This window comes from Sinocyclocheilus anshuiensis, unplaced genomic scaffold (genome assembly GCF_001515605.1).
Source record: "Sinocyclocheilus anshuiensis isolate Anshui unplaced genomic scaffold, SAMN03320099.WGS_v1.1 scaffold1540, whole genome shotgun sequence".
NCBI lineage: Eukaryota > Metazoa > Chordata > Actinopteri > Cypriniformes > Cyprinidae > Sinocyclocheilus > Sinocyclocheilus anshuiensis.
In genome coordinates, this window is record NW_015558654.1 from 752,673 (window position 1) to 769,393 (window position 16,721).

Sequence of the window (16,721 nt, forward strand, 5' to 3'; positions counted from 1 at the left end):
GATGCTGATGTTTATTATATGTTAATATGGTAATTACAACAAAAATCCAGTAACGTATTCTCCTGTTCTCCTTGCTGTTTTAGCAAATACACACAGTTTGATGTGACAAAGCATTCAGAATATATGCTAGGTTCAGCCTTGTTACCAAGATTTTGTATAGTAGGCTAAACTATTGAAAGCCCTGCTGAAGAAAACAATAGAAACCATCACAGAATTTGTAATGGCTTTACTGGTTATAATAGGACTTGTATTGGTTTTAAGGGAAACGGCAATGGTCCATGTGAGTCTCTACTGGTAATCGGTCCACTAAAACCACTAAATCCTAATGGAATATGTCCCAAAAACACACTACAGGAAACCCTAATGGTTGTAATGGTTAAAAGTTGATGGTTTGTAACGTGAGTAGTGGTATTTGCAGTGGAGACCATTCGAATTTCTGTGATGGTTTTTGTTTTTTTCAGCAGGGAGCATTCAGTTATCTTTCTAAGAACCTTAGTTTCAGCTTGTACCATCAAACTAAACAGTCAGCTTTGTTAGTAAACCCTGTTTCCTCTCTGAGGCATGACACACATTAAACTGTATTCATTTAATGACCTTACACTGAAAAAGTCAGGTAGAGAGGCCCTAATGTAACACTAGGGCTAGCCCACTGACTAAGACTGCTGCGTTTCGTGTAATGCACATTCATTCTTTACATCCATCAAATTGAACTAAAACACACTCGCACAGGCTGGGACTTCCACAGTTGTGTTTCCATATCTCACCTAACTACCAGTACTATGGGTGTGGCAAAACAAGCGTCGCGCTTTACGTCATCGAGCCCGACGTAACGACGTAACGTAACAACGCCACCGTTCGCCCCCTAGCGGATAAGCCGAAGATAACGCTTATAATGGGCTGTGAAAGTGGAAAGTACCTTATGGAAATCCCCACTGGCTTTTATGTACTGCTTTCAATCGAGCTAGAGTAAAGACTTGGCCGTGTTTTGGACGAGCAGTGAAATCCAGTGGATCTCTATAAGAGCGCCATGGACGATTAAAGTGGACTGAGTGAAGTAGCAGCAGAGCCAGAGCATCTTATGGGCTTTGTTGGTGGATACCGACATATTGAACAGGTAAGAGTTGCGCGATTCATCGCCGCCCGTTCCTTCGCCTCTCCGATATCGTGTCCAGACTGAATCCTAAACCGAGCGGGGCTGATTTCTCCCGTATTGTCTCTCGTTTAAACGGCAGTCTGTGTCGTACAGACGGAAACGGTCTTGAATCCGCGGATTTGACAGCCATTGTTTGCGAAGACGTCACTTATTTTCGGCGATTTAAAACATGAAACGGAGAAAACGTTCTATTGTTGCCATGGGGACACATCGCTTCCTTTCCAGTGTTACAGTGTTGCATTGTCTAGGGCTTCGGTCAAGTCAATTACGTAATTCGAGCGTCAGCAACTGATGTTACAATATTTTTTCGCGTCGGTCTCTATTGTCCCCGTTGTGCTTTGCGTTTAATAAAACCGTGGACGTCGCTGTGTCGCTTTCCGCACGGCGTTAACGCTGCGAACGTTTCGCTCAAGAGGCATTTAAGGGAACGCTGTCGCTTTGGCGTTCAGAATAAGTTGTCCCTAAGGAACCTCGGCAGCTGAGACAAATAAATGGTGCCCTTGCAGTAAATGGCATTTTAACGCCGCCAGGTTCCCGTCAGCGTGTCTGAGCCCATCTTTAGGCCATTCTGATAGAGTTTTGGACATTTCTTTGTGGGGGTGGACTAATAAAGATCTTTGCCTTTCACTCATCTGACCTCAAGAGCCCTTTACCATGAGTCTGGAATACACCATCGGCTTTCAGGGGACACGATGTGTCTTTCAGTTCTTCACCTTTAGGGTGGAGGGGAAATTCTTCTTTGTAGCACATGGTCGTGGGTTGAGCGCCTCTGACAATGGTGTGTTTGTTTCACGTCTTCTTTCGCAGAAATAGATTGGTTCCCCACTCCAGACTGCCATGTCTCAGGGCCAGAACTTCCTGCCCAAGTTCCTGTTTGTGAGTAACCTCCTGAAGGCCGTGAAAATCAGAGAGCGGGTGCCCAACGATGTGGTCAAGCCCTCGGTCAGCGGCGGCCTGATCCATCACCTGCGCAGCATGCACCGCTACACGCTGGAGATGATCCGCATGAGCCAGTTCCCGCAGGCCTTCCGCGAAGTCATCCAGGCGGCCATCTTGGACCGGGCCATGCAGAGCTCATTGGAGCAGGAGAAGAGGTTGAACTGGTGCCGCGAAGTCAAGAAGCTGGTGCCGCTGAGGACCAACGGTAACTATGCTGTGATTTTATCAGCTAGAAGTAGCGGCTCTCTGTGTGTTGCGTATCCTTCGAATGAAGTGTTTTCTTCTCAAACACTAACACTTGGATTCTTTCTCCCGTGATGATCTTTTAAACCATTTGTGTCGATTTATGTTATTGATGCATTATTGGTCTGATACACTAATTCTTCTAATGAAATGGTCTGTAATAAGGCTGTTAGCAATAGGCCGATATATATATATATATATATATATATATATCTCGGCCAAAAGTCATAATTGTCGATTATTCCCTTGAAATTGTAATCGCGATTATTAACTACGATTCTCACAATTGACATTGAATGACGTTTATACCATTGTTTGAAGCAACTGCATGCCATAGATTTATGTGAAAATAAACAAGCTGAAAACACTAACTGAAAAAACTTTTATAGCTTTTCTATAGTATTAAGCCTAAAATGTCAACAATACATTGGATTGGTTTCTTCTTTAAAGGGGTCATATGATGCTGCTAAAAAGAACATTATTTTGTGTATTTGGTGTAATGAAATGTGTTTCTGCGGTTTAAAGTTAAAAAAACACATTATTTTCCACATACTGTACATTATTGTTTCTCCGCTATGCCCCGCCTTTTTGAAACACGTCGATTTTTACAAAGCTCATCGGTCTGAAAAAGCGAGGTGTGCTCTGATTGGCCAGCTATCCAGTGCGTTGTGATTGGCCGAATACCTCAAGCGTGTGACGGAAATGTTACGCCCCTCACCATACTGTGATGCCGTGTCCCAGCCGGAGCGACGAGACAAAAACATTAAAACCCGTTACAAACGAGGCATTTGTTGCATCCAGTGGGGACATAATTACTGATTATAATGACTTATACTGTCTTTTTACGCGTTGCGTTGCATTGCATCGCGCCGCGTAAACATAAAACCCTGTCTGCATTTGTGATCAGAGGTAAAAATATGCATGGTATTATAATGTTATACTAAAACTAAACTTAAAACAATAGGAAAAAAACTTAACCCGTAGAAAGGAAAAAAAACAAACATCTTAAGCATGCACAATAACACGGACTTTGAGCAATTAATTGCCACTTTGGACAATTCCGTGCTTGTGGTATCCGCAATTGTAATTGCGATCAGAAATTTGATTCATTGTGCAGCCCTTTCAGCCAGGCCATTATTTGGTCATTTTTTTGCCTGATAACCTCTCTCATTGTATAAAATAAGTATTCAGTTCATGATAGCTCTTGTGTACATCTCATCTGGTATCTTTATCGTACTCTGCAGCTATTAAAAAAGCCATGTTGACCACTTAAAAAAAAAAAGTGCTTTTTTGAAATGCTTGGCACATGAGGGCTTCACGGCAGACGGGAAAATCCTGCCCTGTCTGTCACACTGATGTTCTTCCCCCTTAATTCTCCAGCACAATTTGATTTAAGGGGCCGTGGCGTGATGCAGGGCTCACAGTGAGCGCTTTATGACTCTGACGTTTCTCCTGCTCTCTCAGAGTCAGGACGCACTGCTCTTCTCTTATGAGTAATGCTGCGAGGGAAACTTCTCTGTACTTGCCATTGTTGCTCCATTGTACAGTCACTAGTTACTGTAACTGAAATTAGGTAAATGCAGATTACACGTATCTTTTTTTTCTTATTACCTTAACATTTGTCCGAAATCATCCGCAAGCTAGCGCTGTTAGTGTGTAAGTGTCACTATTTTTTATACAATATAATGGGTCATTTTATCATGTCTAGTTCCTGGTAGTGGATAGTGCCTCATTCTTGTATTCTGGTAATTTGTTTGTTTTTCTGGACAGCACGGATTTTTCCTCATAATGAAACAGGAATTTCCTGTTTTAAATCACATGGGATTATGAAAGCGTCAGACTGGAACATGCTGTTTAAAACAGATTGCATTGATATGACCCGTAACCGAATATAGAGGGGAACTGGAATAAATGTAACATCCGTAATAGGGCTGCACGATAAATCGCATGCAAAATTTAATGCGCATCTTGTCAGAAAGCCGGTTCTGTAATCAGCGGTAAATCTCCATCAACTGCGGGCCTTCACATTGAGCAGCATTTACTACAGAGACTTTGTTCACTGACGAGCTGCGCAAAAAATCGCGCGAATATGAACGTGGTTTTGCGCAACTCGTTTGTGAACAACGGCTCTGTGTAGTTAATGCTGCTCAATGTGAAAGCCCGCAGGTGATGGAGATTTACCGTTGATTGCAAAAAATCGCGCGAATATGAACGTGGTTTTGCGCAACTCGTTTGTGAACAACGGCGCTGTGTAGTTAATGCTGCTCAATGTGAAAGCCCGCAGGTGATGGAGATTTACCACTGATTACAGAACCGGCTTCACTGATAAGATGCGCGTTAAATATCGCATGCGATTTATCATGCAGCCCTAATCCGTAATAATGGTAATAGCTTTTTTTGAAGCAAGTTAACTAAGACTTAGTGTTGTAATTTGGCTTAAAATAAATAAAAATAAAAATAACTGTAATCCACTAGGAATGGGGTATGGTTGGGTTAGGTTTGTTTCTTTTAAAACTTCTGTATTTGTTAAAGTAGGGTTACTTAAAAAAGTCCTTTCACATGAATGTAACAACTTCCTAGGTCAGAAAACGCATCTTTGCATGATGAGAGATTTTAGGCTGGTGTTGTATTTTACCGATGTTATGCATTTATAAAGTGTCTCTTTAATCAGCCAGTGCGATCCATAATCTGACGTCACTAGTAAAGCGGAGTATATGTCTAAATGTGGATGTGTTTTGTACATTTACATTTATGCAGTTGGCGGACAATTTTTCGTTCATGCATTCCCTGGGAATCTAACCCATGATCATTGCTCGTGGCATTGGTCTACTGTTTGCTCTACAGGAATACATTGTTTTGATTACCATTAGTGTGTATTCAGCATATTTCTTCACTATATAGTGTTTATTTACTATTACAATTATACTCTTACAGTTTCACAACATATGAGTTATGATTGGACTAATTGGCATTGATAATGACCGCTAACAAGACAAAGATGTCTAAAGCCAAATTCCAAAGATTTTAGGTAAAATAGTTTCTGTGTAAATTAGCTTAAAATAAAAACAAGTGTTAAAATTGCTCTGTTTCAGCTTGGGCCTCTACAGTGCGTCTGATCATATAACAGTGAAGTAAGAGAAATGGACAATGTTACCATATCTACACAATGCTTATTCATTTTCTTGAGGCCACATTTTGCTCCTGTGACCAGTGTTGCTGAATTTGGTGACAAGGATGTGGTTGTATAGCAGATGTAGTTTGTGTCCACGGTTTATATGTTAATTTTCTGTTCTTTTTTTTGTGTTGGGGAAGCTACTTTGAAACTGTAACTTTCCAAATGACAAGTTTTCTCATCATTTACGGTAAAGTATTTAAATATTGACTATATAAAGCTACCTCTATGAAAAAGATTCTACAATGCTAACTATTTACAAAAAGTAGTGTTTAAAGCGGGAAATATAGTTAAAAATATGTAACTCAAATGAATCAAACTTGAATTTGAGTTACATATGCAATGTTTCAATGCAGAAACATTGAATTTAATAAAAGAAAAAGTTAAATGGTGTGTAGAGGCTTAATGCGCAAGGACTCAACAGATTGGCGAATCTTAAAAGACCAAATAAATTTTTTCTCTGACTTGACATTGCTACACGTTAGGGCTGCACGATTAATCGAATGCGATTGTCATGTGCATTTTGATAGTAATGCCGGTTCTGTAATCAGCAGGAAATCATCATCACGTGCTTTCAGATGGAGCAGAATTTACTACACATAGCCATAGTTCACTGACAAGTTACGCAAAAAAATTGCAGACTATTTTATTGCGTGATTCTGAAATCGAAGAAATCGTTGGCGATAATGACAGCTGTTTGCATAGCTTCTCAGTGAACTACGGCTCTGTGAAGTAAATGCTGCTCCATCTGAAAGCATGTGAAAATACCACATTTAATAACATATTTTTACTCCAAACTCACTTCATAACGTCAGTCGAGTGTTTGAAATAAATCCTTCTGTGAGATGATGTGGCTTCTTACACAGAATAAGGCACGCAACATATTTCATAGTATTTAAGCAGTGATAAAGGCATTGCATTACCCCTAGAGGACGCAGTTCGAAGTTCCCATGAAAGGGAACTGCTTATTTTGAAAAGCGTTAAGGTAGTTATTGTTATAAATACACTACTTTAAGAGTGTTTGGCCCTGTAATGTTATTAATTCAGATTCAGATCTCTTCGTTTATGTCAATGAGAGTTTGATTTAGAGGTGTTGTGGAGTTTGTATATTTTCCGCCTACGGTTTAAGGTTCATATGGAAACTTTCTCTTGTGTTACAAGAAACAAAACAACGCACTGTACAAATAGTTTCCATAAATAAACCGTATAGACCAGTTAAAACCTTCTTCTGTTTAGGAACATTTGGTCTTTGTGTTGGTAGTAGGTGCAGGCACAACCCTTGCTTTTAGACAATTACGCAGGTTTAAAGAACAGGAACTAGATCATATGTTCAGACTTCCCTTATCGACCCTAGAAATGGCACGGGCGCAAGCATTCCTGTAGAGCGTCGCCCCTCCTCTCTGGAAAGTCCAGACGCTTTATATCATGGCTCTGGTGTCAAGAGGAGACAAGGTAAAGAAAAAGTTGAAGTGAAGCCCTTACGGCACGTAATCAGAGAATCACATACTAGGGAAATTCCTCACAGTTGTGCGCAGGCTGTTTCACACAAGCGCGCACACATGCAAATGCGCACGAATGCACTAGCGCACACATGTTGCACAACATCAGAAAGAACACAGAATCTAGGCCATGAGCACAGCTCTGCAGTGCATGCTCTTTGAGTGTTCAAGTTTGCTTCACTTTGATCTACAGTTACAGGTTACAGTGAAGTTATTGATTTACAGAGAGTTTTGAGATTTTTTTTTCCCCCTTACATAGCCTGACATGTCCAAATTTCTTGGTGTGTAATGAGGAGTTGATTTCATTGTTTTTGCGGAGATACGGTCCAGTGTCCTGTTTTAAAATGCATGCAGTCAGATGAAATGGATGGATATCTTTAAACTGCTTTAACACCTCTGTGGAAATCCCCTGTATTGCTTTTATCTCATTCTTAATCTTGCTTCTTGACAAATACGGCTGAACTAACCTTTAAGTATAAAGATATTGCTGTCAAGGTACGCAGCAATAAAGCAAAGATTGTATATGTAGTTTTTCATTTTCTTAGTATTATTTTTTTGTTGCTATGTTATGCTCGTCAACAAGTTGCTAAGGCTCTCGCTGTTATGACAATCTAGATGATGTTTAAACAGGAACTGCAAGTTTCGTAGCCTTTTTGTGAATGCATACATACCTCCTTCACAGACTTCTATGACCTGTTTTTTCAAAGCCAAATCTCTAAGGGCACTTCCAAGGGAAATTGGCCTACATTATAATACATATGTAAGGAGATGGTAGGACAACTGATGTATAATGGCATATCTGCATGCTGCCATGTTGGCTGATGGGCAATCAGTTCCAGCAACTAAGTGAGGCCATTTTTGATTAATTACTCGGGGCCTGAGGAGAATAACGTCCTGATGGCACCACAAGAACTTGCACAGTCCCGAGCCCTTCACTGGCGACTGTCCTGAGCTGTGATCTGTGTTTTTGTGTCATTTAGGTGATGGGAACTGCCTGCTCCACGCAGCCTCTCAGTACCTGCTGGGGGTTCAGGACACAGACCTGGTGCTGCGAAAGGCTCTTTATGCAGTGCTGAAGGAAACAGACACTAGTAACTTTAGAATGCGCTTTCAGACAGAGTTGCTGCACTCTCAGGAGTTCACTCAGACTGGCCTGCGATACAGCACATTGGTAAGCACTTCCACCTTCACACTGTGCATGTAAAACTGTCATTTTGTGGCATAAACAGCCTGATAAAGCCAGCTAAAAAAAAAGTCTACGACGTATTGTATTACCATTAGAGATTTTACTGAACAAATGAAGGATTTCAGAATCTCATTACTCCTTATTTAACTTTTTTTGGTATGACAAGTGTAAAACTCATGAATATTTGCAATGTTTTTTGTTTCTCAGAACTGGGAGGAGGAATGGGTGAAGATTGTAGAAATGGCTTCTCCAGTGTCCAGCAGTAATGGCCTACAGTTTGACTCATTAGAAGATATTCACATCTTTGTGCTTTCAAATATTCTGCGGAGACCAGTTATTGTTATTGCAGGTATGTATCCGTATACAATTATGCTTCAATAAGAAGCATTTCAATAGAATTGCACAAACACTTATTCATTGGAGCACTGACTGATTTGGACACATAAAGTGCATCAACATGACCATAATATATGACCAATTTTTTTTTCTCTCGACAGACCAAGTACTTAGAAGTATGAAGTCTGGTTCCTCCTTTTCACCCCTCAATGTCGGGGGCATATACCTGCCTTTGCATTGGCCTCCAGGAGAATGCTACAAATATCCCATAGTGCTCGGCTATGACTCCCAGCACTTTGCACCTCTGATTACAATCAAAGACAGTGGCCCAGGTATGCCACCAGACATCGCACTACTCCATAATGTGTTCTTACTACTTGGCCCAGTGTATTTAAATATTTGATGTTTGTGACCCATTCAGAGATCCGTGCTGTGCCATTGATAAACCCTGGACGGGGTGGGTTTGAAGATCTTCGAGTGCACTTTCTGACAGAAAAGGAGCAGCAACAGAAGGAGAAGTTGCTAAAAGACTACCTAATGCTTATAGAAATCCCTGTCATTGGCCTGAGCTACGATCCCACACAGATTATCACTGCAGCCAGGTATGAGCTAAACGCACTCTTTGGTGAAGTCTTGCTGGTTAAGCGGCCAGATCTAAGCAACGCAGGTTGCTTCAGTGCAGTTGTTTCTGGAATTGTTGTACTAATTGGTACTTTTGATAAAACATCTGATAAATATATAGGCATTTCCTAAATGTAACCACAAAAAGTTGTGGGAATTTACAGTGTTATTTTTCAAATCTTGCACCCTTCCTCCATCAGACTGGATGAAGGCAACCTACCTGAGGACATGAACCTAATGGAGGACTATCTACAACTGGTCAACCATGAATATAAGCGCTGGCAGGAGGATAAGGATTCTTTATGGGCCCCCCAATCCCAGCGTCCCCCTCCCTTCTCAGTCTCCCAACTCTCTCTCATTGAGATCCGCTGTGCCACACCCCGCTGTACATTCTATGTCTCGGTGGACACTCAACCCCACTGTCACGAGTGCTTTGAAAAGCGACAGGCGGGTTGCAAGCCGGAGGCCATTTCCACCACAAATCAAACCTCGTCCTCGGACCCCGAGAGCCGAGGGAGGCTGGAGCGCTCCGTCCTGCCAAGCCCACGTTCCGCGCCCCCTACGGCCCCCAGTCTAAGCCTTTACAGTGAGACTCATGCCATGAAGTGCAAGACGCCCGGATGTTTGTTCACTCTTAGCGTGGAGCATGACGGGCTGTGCGAACGCTGCTTTACAGCAAGGCAAAACCGATCGGCTGCTAATGGGCCGCCGCAAGGCCCTTCTCACGGCTGGTGGGCGTCAGGCAGCCGGGAGCGAGAGAAGGAAAGGGAGAGGGAGAGAGAACGGGAAAGGGACACCGAGAGGTGTGTTATGTGCCGACAGGAGGTCTTTAGGATATTTAACGGTCTTTGCCCACCCTGCATGCAGAGGACTGCCGTTTCCGAGAGGGGGGACACCCAGCAGCAGGAGCCTAGAACCGAGGCCTCAGTATGGGCAATGCATAGGGAGACGGAGCGCACTGGCACCGCCGGCCACACCTGGCAGACGCCCGCTGCCCGGCAGTGTAAACGCTCCGGCTGCCAATTCTTTGGAACAGCAGAGAAGCTGGGATTCTGCACTATATGTTATCTAGACTACCAGACCAATCACCGTAAGTGCAGCTGTTCTGCATTCACTCAATTCTTCTTGTAACTCTCAATAAATATATAGTTTAGTCATGAAACTCTAGATGGCGCAGGCTGATGGGTTGTTAACGTAACTGATGATATTCAGAAAGTTAAACGACTTGGCACAAGCTGATTGGTTCATGCTGCATATGCAGCCAATGAGCTTACTGCCTTGCATTTATATGGCTGGCTAGCATTCACTAGAGATTCCTGCAGTGCGCTTTGAGTTTCTCTGAAACCCTCCACCTTCCCCAGCTCCACCTGTATAGATCTGCTACAGGGTTATTTTTATGCTATTTGTGCAGCAGCAGTATGTCTTAAATATTCACGGCACCGTATCGCCGTATGCATTGGCAGTAGCAAGTTCCTGTACTTGCTTGCAGCAGCAGCAATAATCTACAACTACAGGAATAACCAACAGCAGCAGCGTAGCAGATCTATTCCGCCAAGACCAAATACATTAACATTGTCATATCCATCACCATGCTAAAATCTTCAGAGAGTTGTCATGATTAAAATATAATTTCCACTGCATCAGTTGAAATATCTCCACTTCCGACTGCAGGGGTGTACAAACTCGGTCCTAGAGGGCCGGTGTCTTGCAGAGTTTAGGTCCAACTTGCTTCAACACACCTGCCTGAAAGTTTCTAGTACGACCTTGATTAGTTGGTTCAGGTGTGTACAAAACTCTGCAGGACAGTGGCCCTCCAGGAGCAGGATTTGGTACGCCTGTCCTATTGGGTATCAAGTCATAGACAACTCAAGCAGAGGAACAAGTGTGTGATTTTTGGCTGTTTTTGTTTGTTCAGTGGCCACCCCTGCTATTGTCCAGCCCAGACACACATCCGAGGCAGGCTTTCAGAATTGTCCGCGGTGCCGGGGTCAGGGCTGCGGCGCCGAGGGAAAGGCCATGCTCGAGGGTTACTGCAACAAGTGCTTTGTGAAAGAACAGAGTGCTAGACTCAACCAAGCTGCAAGCAGGGACTCTCATTCCCCACCTCTCGTCACGGTAAGTGTCCTTACGTGCTGGTTTTGTTGCTGTGGGGTAGGTTTGGCTCTTCTGACGAGCTCTGTTGTTTCTGTCCAGCGGGCCTCGAAACCACGTCCACCTCCGATGCTCACCCAGGCACAGTGTCGGCGTAGCGGCTGTAAGAACCTGTCCCCTGGCTGCACGGACCTCTGCCCGGACTGCCTCAGCCGCGGCCAGCGAGAGGGTCGGCGTGCCCAGGCACCCAAAGAGAAAAGCAAACAGCGCTGCAAGACGCAGGGCTGCGACCACTACGCCAACCAAGACAAACAAGGCTACTGTAACGAATGTGACCACTTCAAGCAGATTTACCGGGGCTGACAGAACAGTTCGATGTTAAAAAGTGCCCAGTTCATCGCACGTTCACGTGCATGCTGGTGAACTCTCTTACACGAGGAACTTTTTACCCAAAATCCCCCACCTACATTGGGCAGGGCCTAAAGAGCCCGGTGGTGATGTAGAATTGGTGATTACCTCTCAAATGCAGTTTTGGTCATTTGTATCATGTGTTTAGGACCATCGTGAGATGTTAGCATACAGAAACTAATGATACACAATGACGTCTAGTCACACACACCCGTGGCGTCCGCTGTTTATATCGAACAGGGTAATTAATCGCAAACGTTTGTTGAAAAATTGAGGAGAGCATGTGTAAGAATTAACAATTTCAGATTAGCGACAAAATTGACCAAAGTTAATTTACCGAAAGATATGTCTAATCCGATGTACATCGCCACTGTGGACTGCAGAAAGCCTTTTAGAAGTACAGGAAGAAGATGTGCAGGGTATGCAGAGACCACCGAAGGACAGCATTTGATAGTTTCTTCATAAAATGTAGGTTAAGTGCCAATGAGAGCTTGCTAAGTAGAGCTCGAATTTAATTTCCTGCTGCACCATTTGATGTCTGCAAGCAGTACGGATCTGTTGCCTTTGAGAATGTTTTTGTTTGCCATTTTCACAAGTCCTTCTTGCTCTTGAAACTATTTTTCACTTTTGCTTGCCTTGCTAAACTTCATATGACTTGGTCTGTTCTATTGAATGGATATGTTCATTTTTCTGTGGCTGAAAAATTCCTTAAGTGCAATGAAAACCAGATACTTGACACCTCCCCAATGTCTAGAGCAGATGAAATTAAATTAAGCTGAAGGGAATGGCCATGCCAAAAAGAGAGCGTCAAAAATTTTGACAAGAAAAAACGATGAGATGGCTGAAATCCCCGTCTGGATAAACAGCCAAGCGAAAACTAATCAATCTGAATGTAAACACGCCCAGGTAAGAAATGCCCGCCCCTAGATCTGCGAACTCCCCGTTCGCCGTTCTCGCCCAGCCACATTCTTTCGGTTGCACTACTCTCCTTTAAACACACAATGCCTCAGTCTATTCTTTGCATACATGTAGTATGCACAAACTGACATTCTCTATTTGAATATTTCTGCAATATCCGCACAGACGTAACGAGAAGAGATAGAGTTAGCTCCTGTGGCATCATTTATAAAGGAATAACTGTCTGTGTTAAACATTCCCATCCTTAAAGTCCAATATTGTGCAAGCACATTTAGCTTAGTCTACTTGAGAATTAGATTAATGGGGACACAAATGTGCTTCGGATAAATGATACACACGAGAAAAATCTGCAGTCGAATCAGAAATTCAAGAGTGTCTACACTTCAACTACTGGATCTGTTCAGTCAGTTCAGATCATCACAAACTTGCACAATACTAAATAAGCTGCTCTGGAATTAGGAACAGTACTTCTGACTTACAGTACATAGTGACATTCCAGTTATAGACCTAGAGGAATATAGATGACAAGATAGAACTTTTGTGCAACCTTTCATATAGAGTATCGTATGAAAAGCCTTGTTTTTTGGTTTGTTTGGTATTTATTCACAGCAAATATTAACTGTAATGTGTTTCAAGAATTATTTATATGTGGTCCTGGAATAAATTATTTTTAATAGAAAAACATTAACACGTTTCCTGTGTCTGTTTACCTTGATTTGCTTGAAATACATGTTATAATAAGAAACACTCTAAGGTGCTTATAAAATAGTACTTAAGTATATTATGTATTAATAAACTAACAATGGTGTTGATATTGGTAGCAAAACAATGTTACCATGCCAATGGCTGCTACTGAACTAATTACGTAACTATGGTCAGGTGAATTCCAGACCGACCGCTAGAGACGCCACTATCTACTCCCCACACCAGACAGACAAAGTCACATAATGGCATGGGCTTAGCTGTGAGGATCACTAGTCATACACACTTACCTGAAAAAGCAGTCAAGGCTGCTATAGAAAAACTGCAGAACTGACCTTGTGAATCCAGCAAAGGAGAATCCCAGGTGGCAGCAGTGCAGATAATGTCCAAGAAAATCCCCAGGTCAACAAAAAACAGACTAATAGAGTGACACATGAGATCTCTACATAAGGGCAGCCATCAATACCCGAAATATCAAAGAATAGGATCAATCCTATGGTCCCTACACCATAAAGGGAAAGGTTTCCACAAGGAGGCACAAGCTTGCCGTGTGGAGATTTGTGTGAACAAGTTTACAATCCATTATAAAGGGGTTGGATCCAGGGTCCAAGCCCGAAGCTGCAGCTAAGTCTAGGTGATGAACACAAACACCCAAAACTGAAAGACAAGGTCATTCCTAAGGGAAGCCGCTGTGGACTGCCTGCCAGGAGCTTCAGGAGTAGAGAGATCTGTGGTGCTACAAGGATCACCTTATGCTTACATAGGAGGATTCTGTGCAATGTTTCCCACAACAGGGGCATCTTTGTGAGTACCTGCCACCTGATTGTATGAACCCAGAGGTACCACTCTCAAATAGTGCAACTGATGCCTCCTGAAGCTCAGCTGCAAGAACCTGAGGTGCCACCTTGATGGTTCAGGTAAAAAAACGGTCAAGGTTTTCTCAGATCTAACAAGCTCACGGTAGTCTTACCTTCACTGGCAAGAAATAGTTTAGCACTGGGTAAACCGCATGTAGCTCCAGCAGATTGATACAGTGGTGTGCACAGACCTCCAGAGGGGCAGGGGAGAAATCCCCCTCAGTCGAAATTGCGGTACGGGGCACCTCGATAGGACCAAAAGGGCAGTTTAGCTTTGGCGATTAAGGGCATGCTGCTGGATTGATACAGTATGATCTAAAGACTATATCAGTGATATACCTTAGCAGGATTAATTATCAAATTGACTGCACTGACACCATTGGATTAGAACAAAACTTGAGCTGACTTAAAGGGATAGTTCACCCAAAAATGAAAATTCTGTCATTAATTACTCACTCTCATGTCGTTCCAAACCCGTAATAATCTTCAGAACACAAATTAAGTTATTCTGATGAAATCCGAGAGCTCTCTGACCCTGCATAGACAGCAAAACAACTGAAATGTTCCCAGGCCCCGAAACATAGTAGGGACATCGGTAAAATAGTCCATGTGACATCAGTGGTTCAACCGTAATGTTACGAAGCTACGAGAATACTTTTTGTATGCAAAGACAACAAAAATAATGAGTTTATTCAACTATCTTTATTGTTGCTGTCTATGCGGGGTCAGAGAGCTCTCGGATATCATCAAAATACCTTAATTTGTGTTCCGAAGATGAACGAAGGTCTTACGGGTTTGGAACGACATGAGGGTGAGTAATGACAGAATTGTCATTTTTGGGTGAACTATCCCTTTAAGCTGGATGAACACACTATCAACCTGAGCTGCTTCATAGCTGAATAAATAAAAAAGGTGATAGGTCATGGCCATCATTGGGGGTAAGGATTGTTTAACAGAAAGCTGTATAAGCAGTGTTCCAGGAGGCACATCAACAGTGCACATTTTGGACATTTCCCTTATCTGACCCACCCAAATTTCCCACTCCATGTTTGGCAGTGTCCTTCAAACTAAACATGTTTGTTTCCTTTCGGACTGGACTCTCAGTGAAGATGCTGGAATACACTGTGAAGTCCACTTCGCAGGAAACTTGCGGTCGAATGGAACGCCCCTCTGGTGTGCTTCCATGAAGAGTGTTGGGAAATCTGCACCACTGGATAGAACCATAAAGTATAAATGTTGTAACAGGCCTCTGCTATAATGAAGCAAATAATAAATCAATAAATCCAGTAGTCCTTAGCTCCGACTCTGTAACATGTAACATTTTTTTCCCAACCCATTTTAATGCCAAATGAGAATGATTTCAAAACTAATTCATGGCTGAAACAGTGTTGTTTGATAAAGCTGTTTTGAGTCTCCATTTTGTAGTTACTACCAGGGGTGGTTTGTTCATTAGGGTGATAGGACGACGCACCACCAAAGTGAAAAGTGTTTTCTGTCACATTCAACCGTAACTGTCACCATTCTAGACCATTCTGTTTGTTCTGCCTCTGGATACATAGTCCAATCAGCATCTAGTCACGTTCTGTGGAGTACCGCCCCTTTTTGGGAGAATCGCCCCGAGTGTGCTCTACGATGACGTTTTAGTGCCACGTTAAAAAAAATGTGAGATTAAAGTCATAATATTTCGAGAATAAAGTCGAAATTACGAGAAAAAAATCAAAATTATGAGATTAATATCAAAATGTTTCGAGAATAAAGTCAAAATGACGAGAATAAAGCTAAAGTGTTTCGAGAATAAAGTCGAAATATTGTGAGAATAAAGTCAAAATATTTTGAGAATAAAGTCAAAATTATGAGAAAATCTTAGCAATTAAAGTTATAATATTTTGAGAGTATAGCCTACAAATGGCCCAGTTGGGAGCACCGGGAGAAGTTGCCAGGCCACCGGAATTGATTTGAATATATGTGGGATTATTAGCAGAACTCATAGGCTACTCGCAGGTACAGTAGGCTATGCTTGGAATAATATTTCACGTCTTCGATTGCATTCATTATGCGCCAGCCACCCTATAGCAAGCTTTGTGCTTCTGGTACTTTTAATATAAAACAAAGTCTCAGCTTTCAAAATCCGTCAGTTTTATAGCGAAATGTGTTTTACAATAATGTGTTTTTCACGCTCTTTAATGTGGCATGACAGATTGCTGTATTCATGAATAAATCGTCTTTTCAACTATAATGAGACATTCGTTTCATTAAATTATACTGTTTTCTTTGTGAAAATGCATGGTATAATACAGTAAATTATTGGAAACAATATTTAACATCTTCCATTCGCCAGCCACCCAGTAATCACAATAATTTTGCGCAGTGTTGCTTTTAATATAAAGCAGCTCAGCTTTCCAATTCTGTCAGTTTTATCACGAAATACAAATTATAAATGTGTTTTTCCTATAGGCTATAGTATAGTAGTTTGATGACGCTGGGACTAAGTGTGGAATCATGGGAGTTGTGGTCTTCATCCCGACCGCCGATGCAATCCGACAGGACTCGTGCAGAAATTATGTTCATGGATGAGCTAATGATTTATTAACGTAGT

At 42.2% G+C, this 16,721-nt stretch overlaps 1 protein-coding gene across 2 annotated transcripts; it reads left to right on the plus strand.

Annotated features, from left to right (window-relative positions):
• Window positions 1-394: 394 nt before the first annotated feature.
• On the plus strand, window positions 395-12,448 carry tnfaip3 (tumor necrosis factor, alpha-induced protein 3). 2 transcript variants are annotated; one of them, XM_016477179.1, is made up of 9 exons: window positions 395-1,116; window positions 1,949-2,297; window positions 7,987-8,177; window positions 8,400-8,541; window positions 8,690-8,860; window positions 8,950-9,130; window positions 9,350-10,239; window positions 11,065-11,264; window positions 11,343-12,448. In XM_016477179.1, exons 2-9 carry the CDS (start codon window positions 1,991-1,993, stop codon window positions 11,601-11,603), a joined length of 2,343 nt encoding a protein of 780 aa, XP_016332665.1. In that variant the 5' UTR covers window positions 395-1,116; window positions 1,949-1,990; the 3' UTR covers window positions 11,604-12,448. The 2 variants fall into 2 exon arrangements, with proteins under 2 accessions (XP_016332665.1, XP_016332664.1); XM_016477178.1 differs by having other exon boundaries at window positions 396-1,114; window positions 1,961-2,297.
• The last annotated feature ends 4,273 nt before the right edge of the window (window positions 12,449-16,721 follow it).

Excerpts from the sequence above, each read along its gene's own strand:
- tnfaip3 (XM_016477179.1), top strand. The coding sequence starts at position 1,991 with ATGTCTCAGGGCCAGAACTTCCTGCCCAAGTTCCTGTTTGTGAGTAAC. Across the intron at positions 8,542-8,689 it reads ACCAGTTATTGTTATTGCAG|ACCAAGTACTTAGAAGTATG; the intron begins GTATGTATCCGT and ends TTCTCTCGACAG. Across the intron at positions 9,131-9,349 it reads CAGATTATCACTGCAGCCAG|ACTGGATGAAGGCAACCTAC; the intron begins GTATGAGCTAAA and ends TTCCTCCATCAG.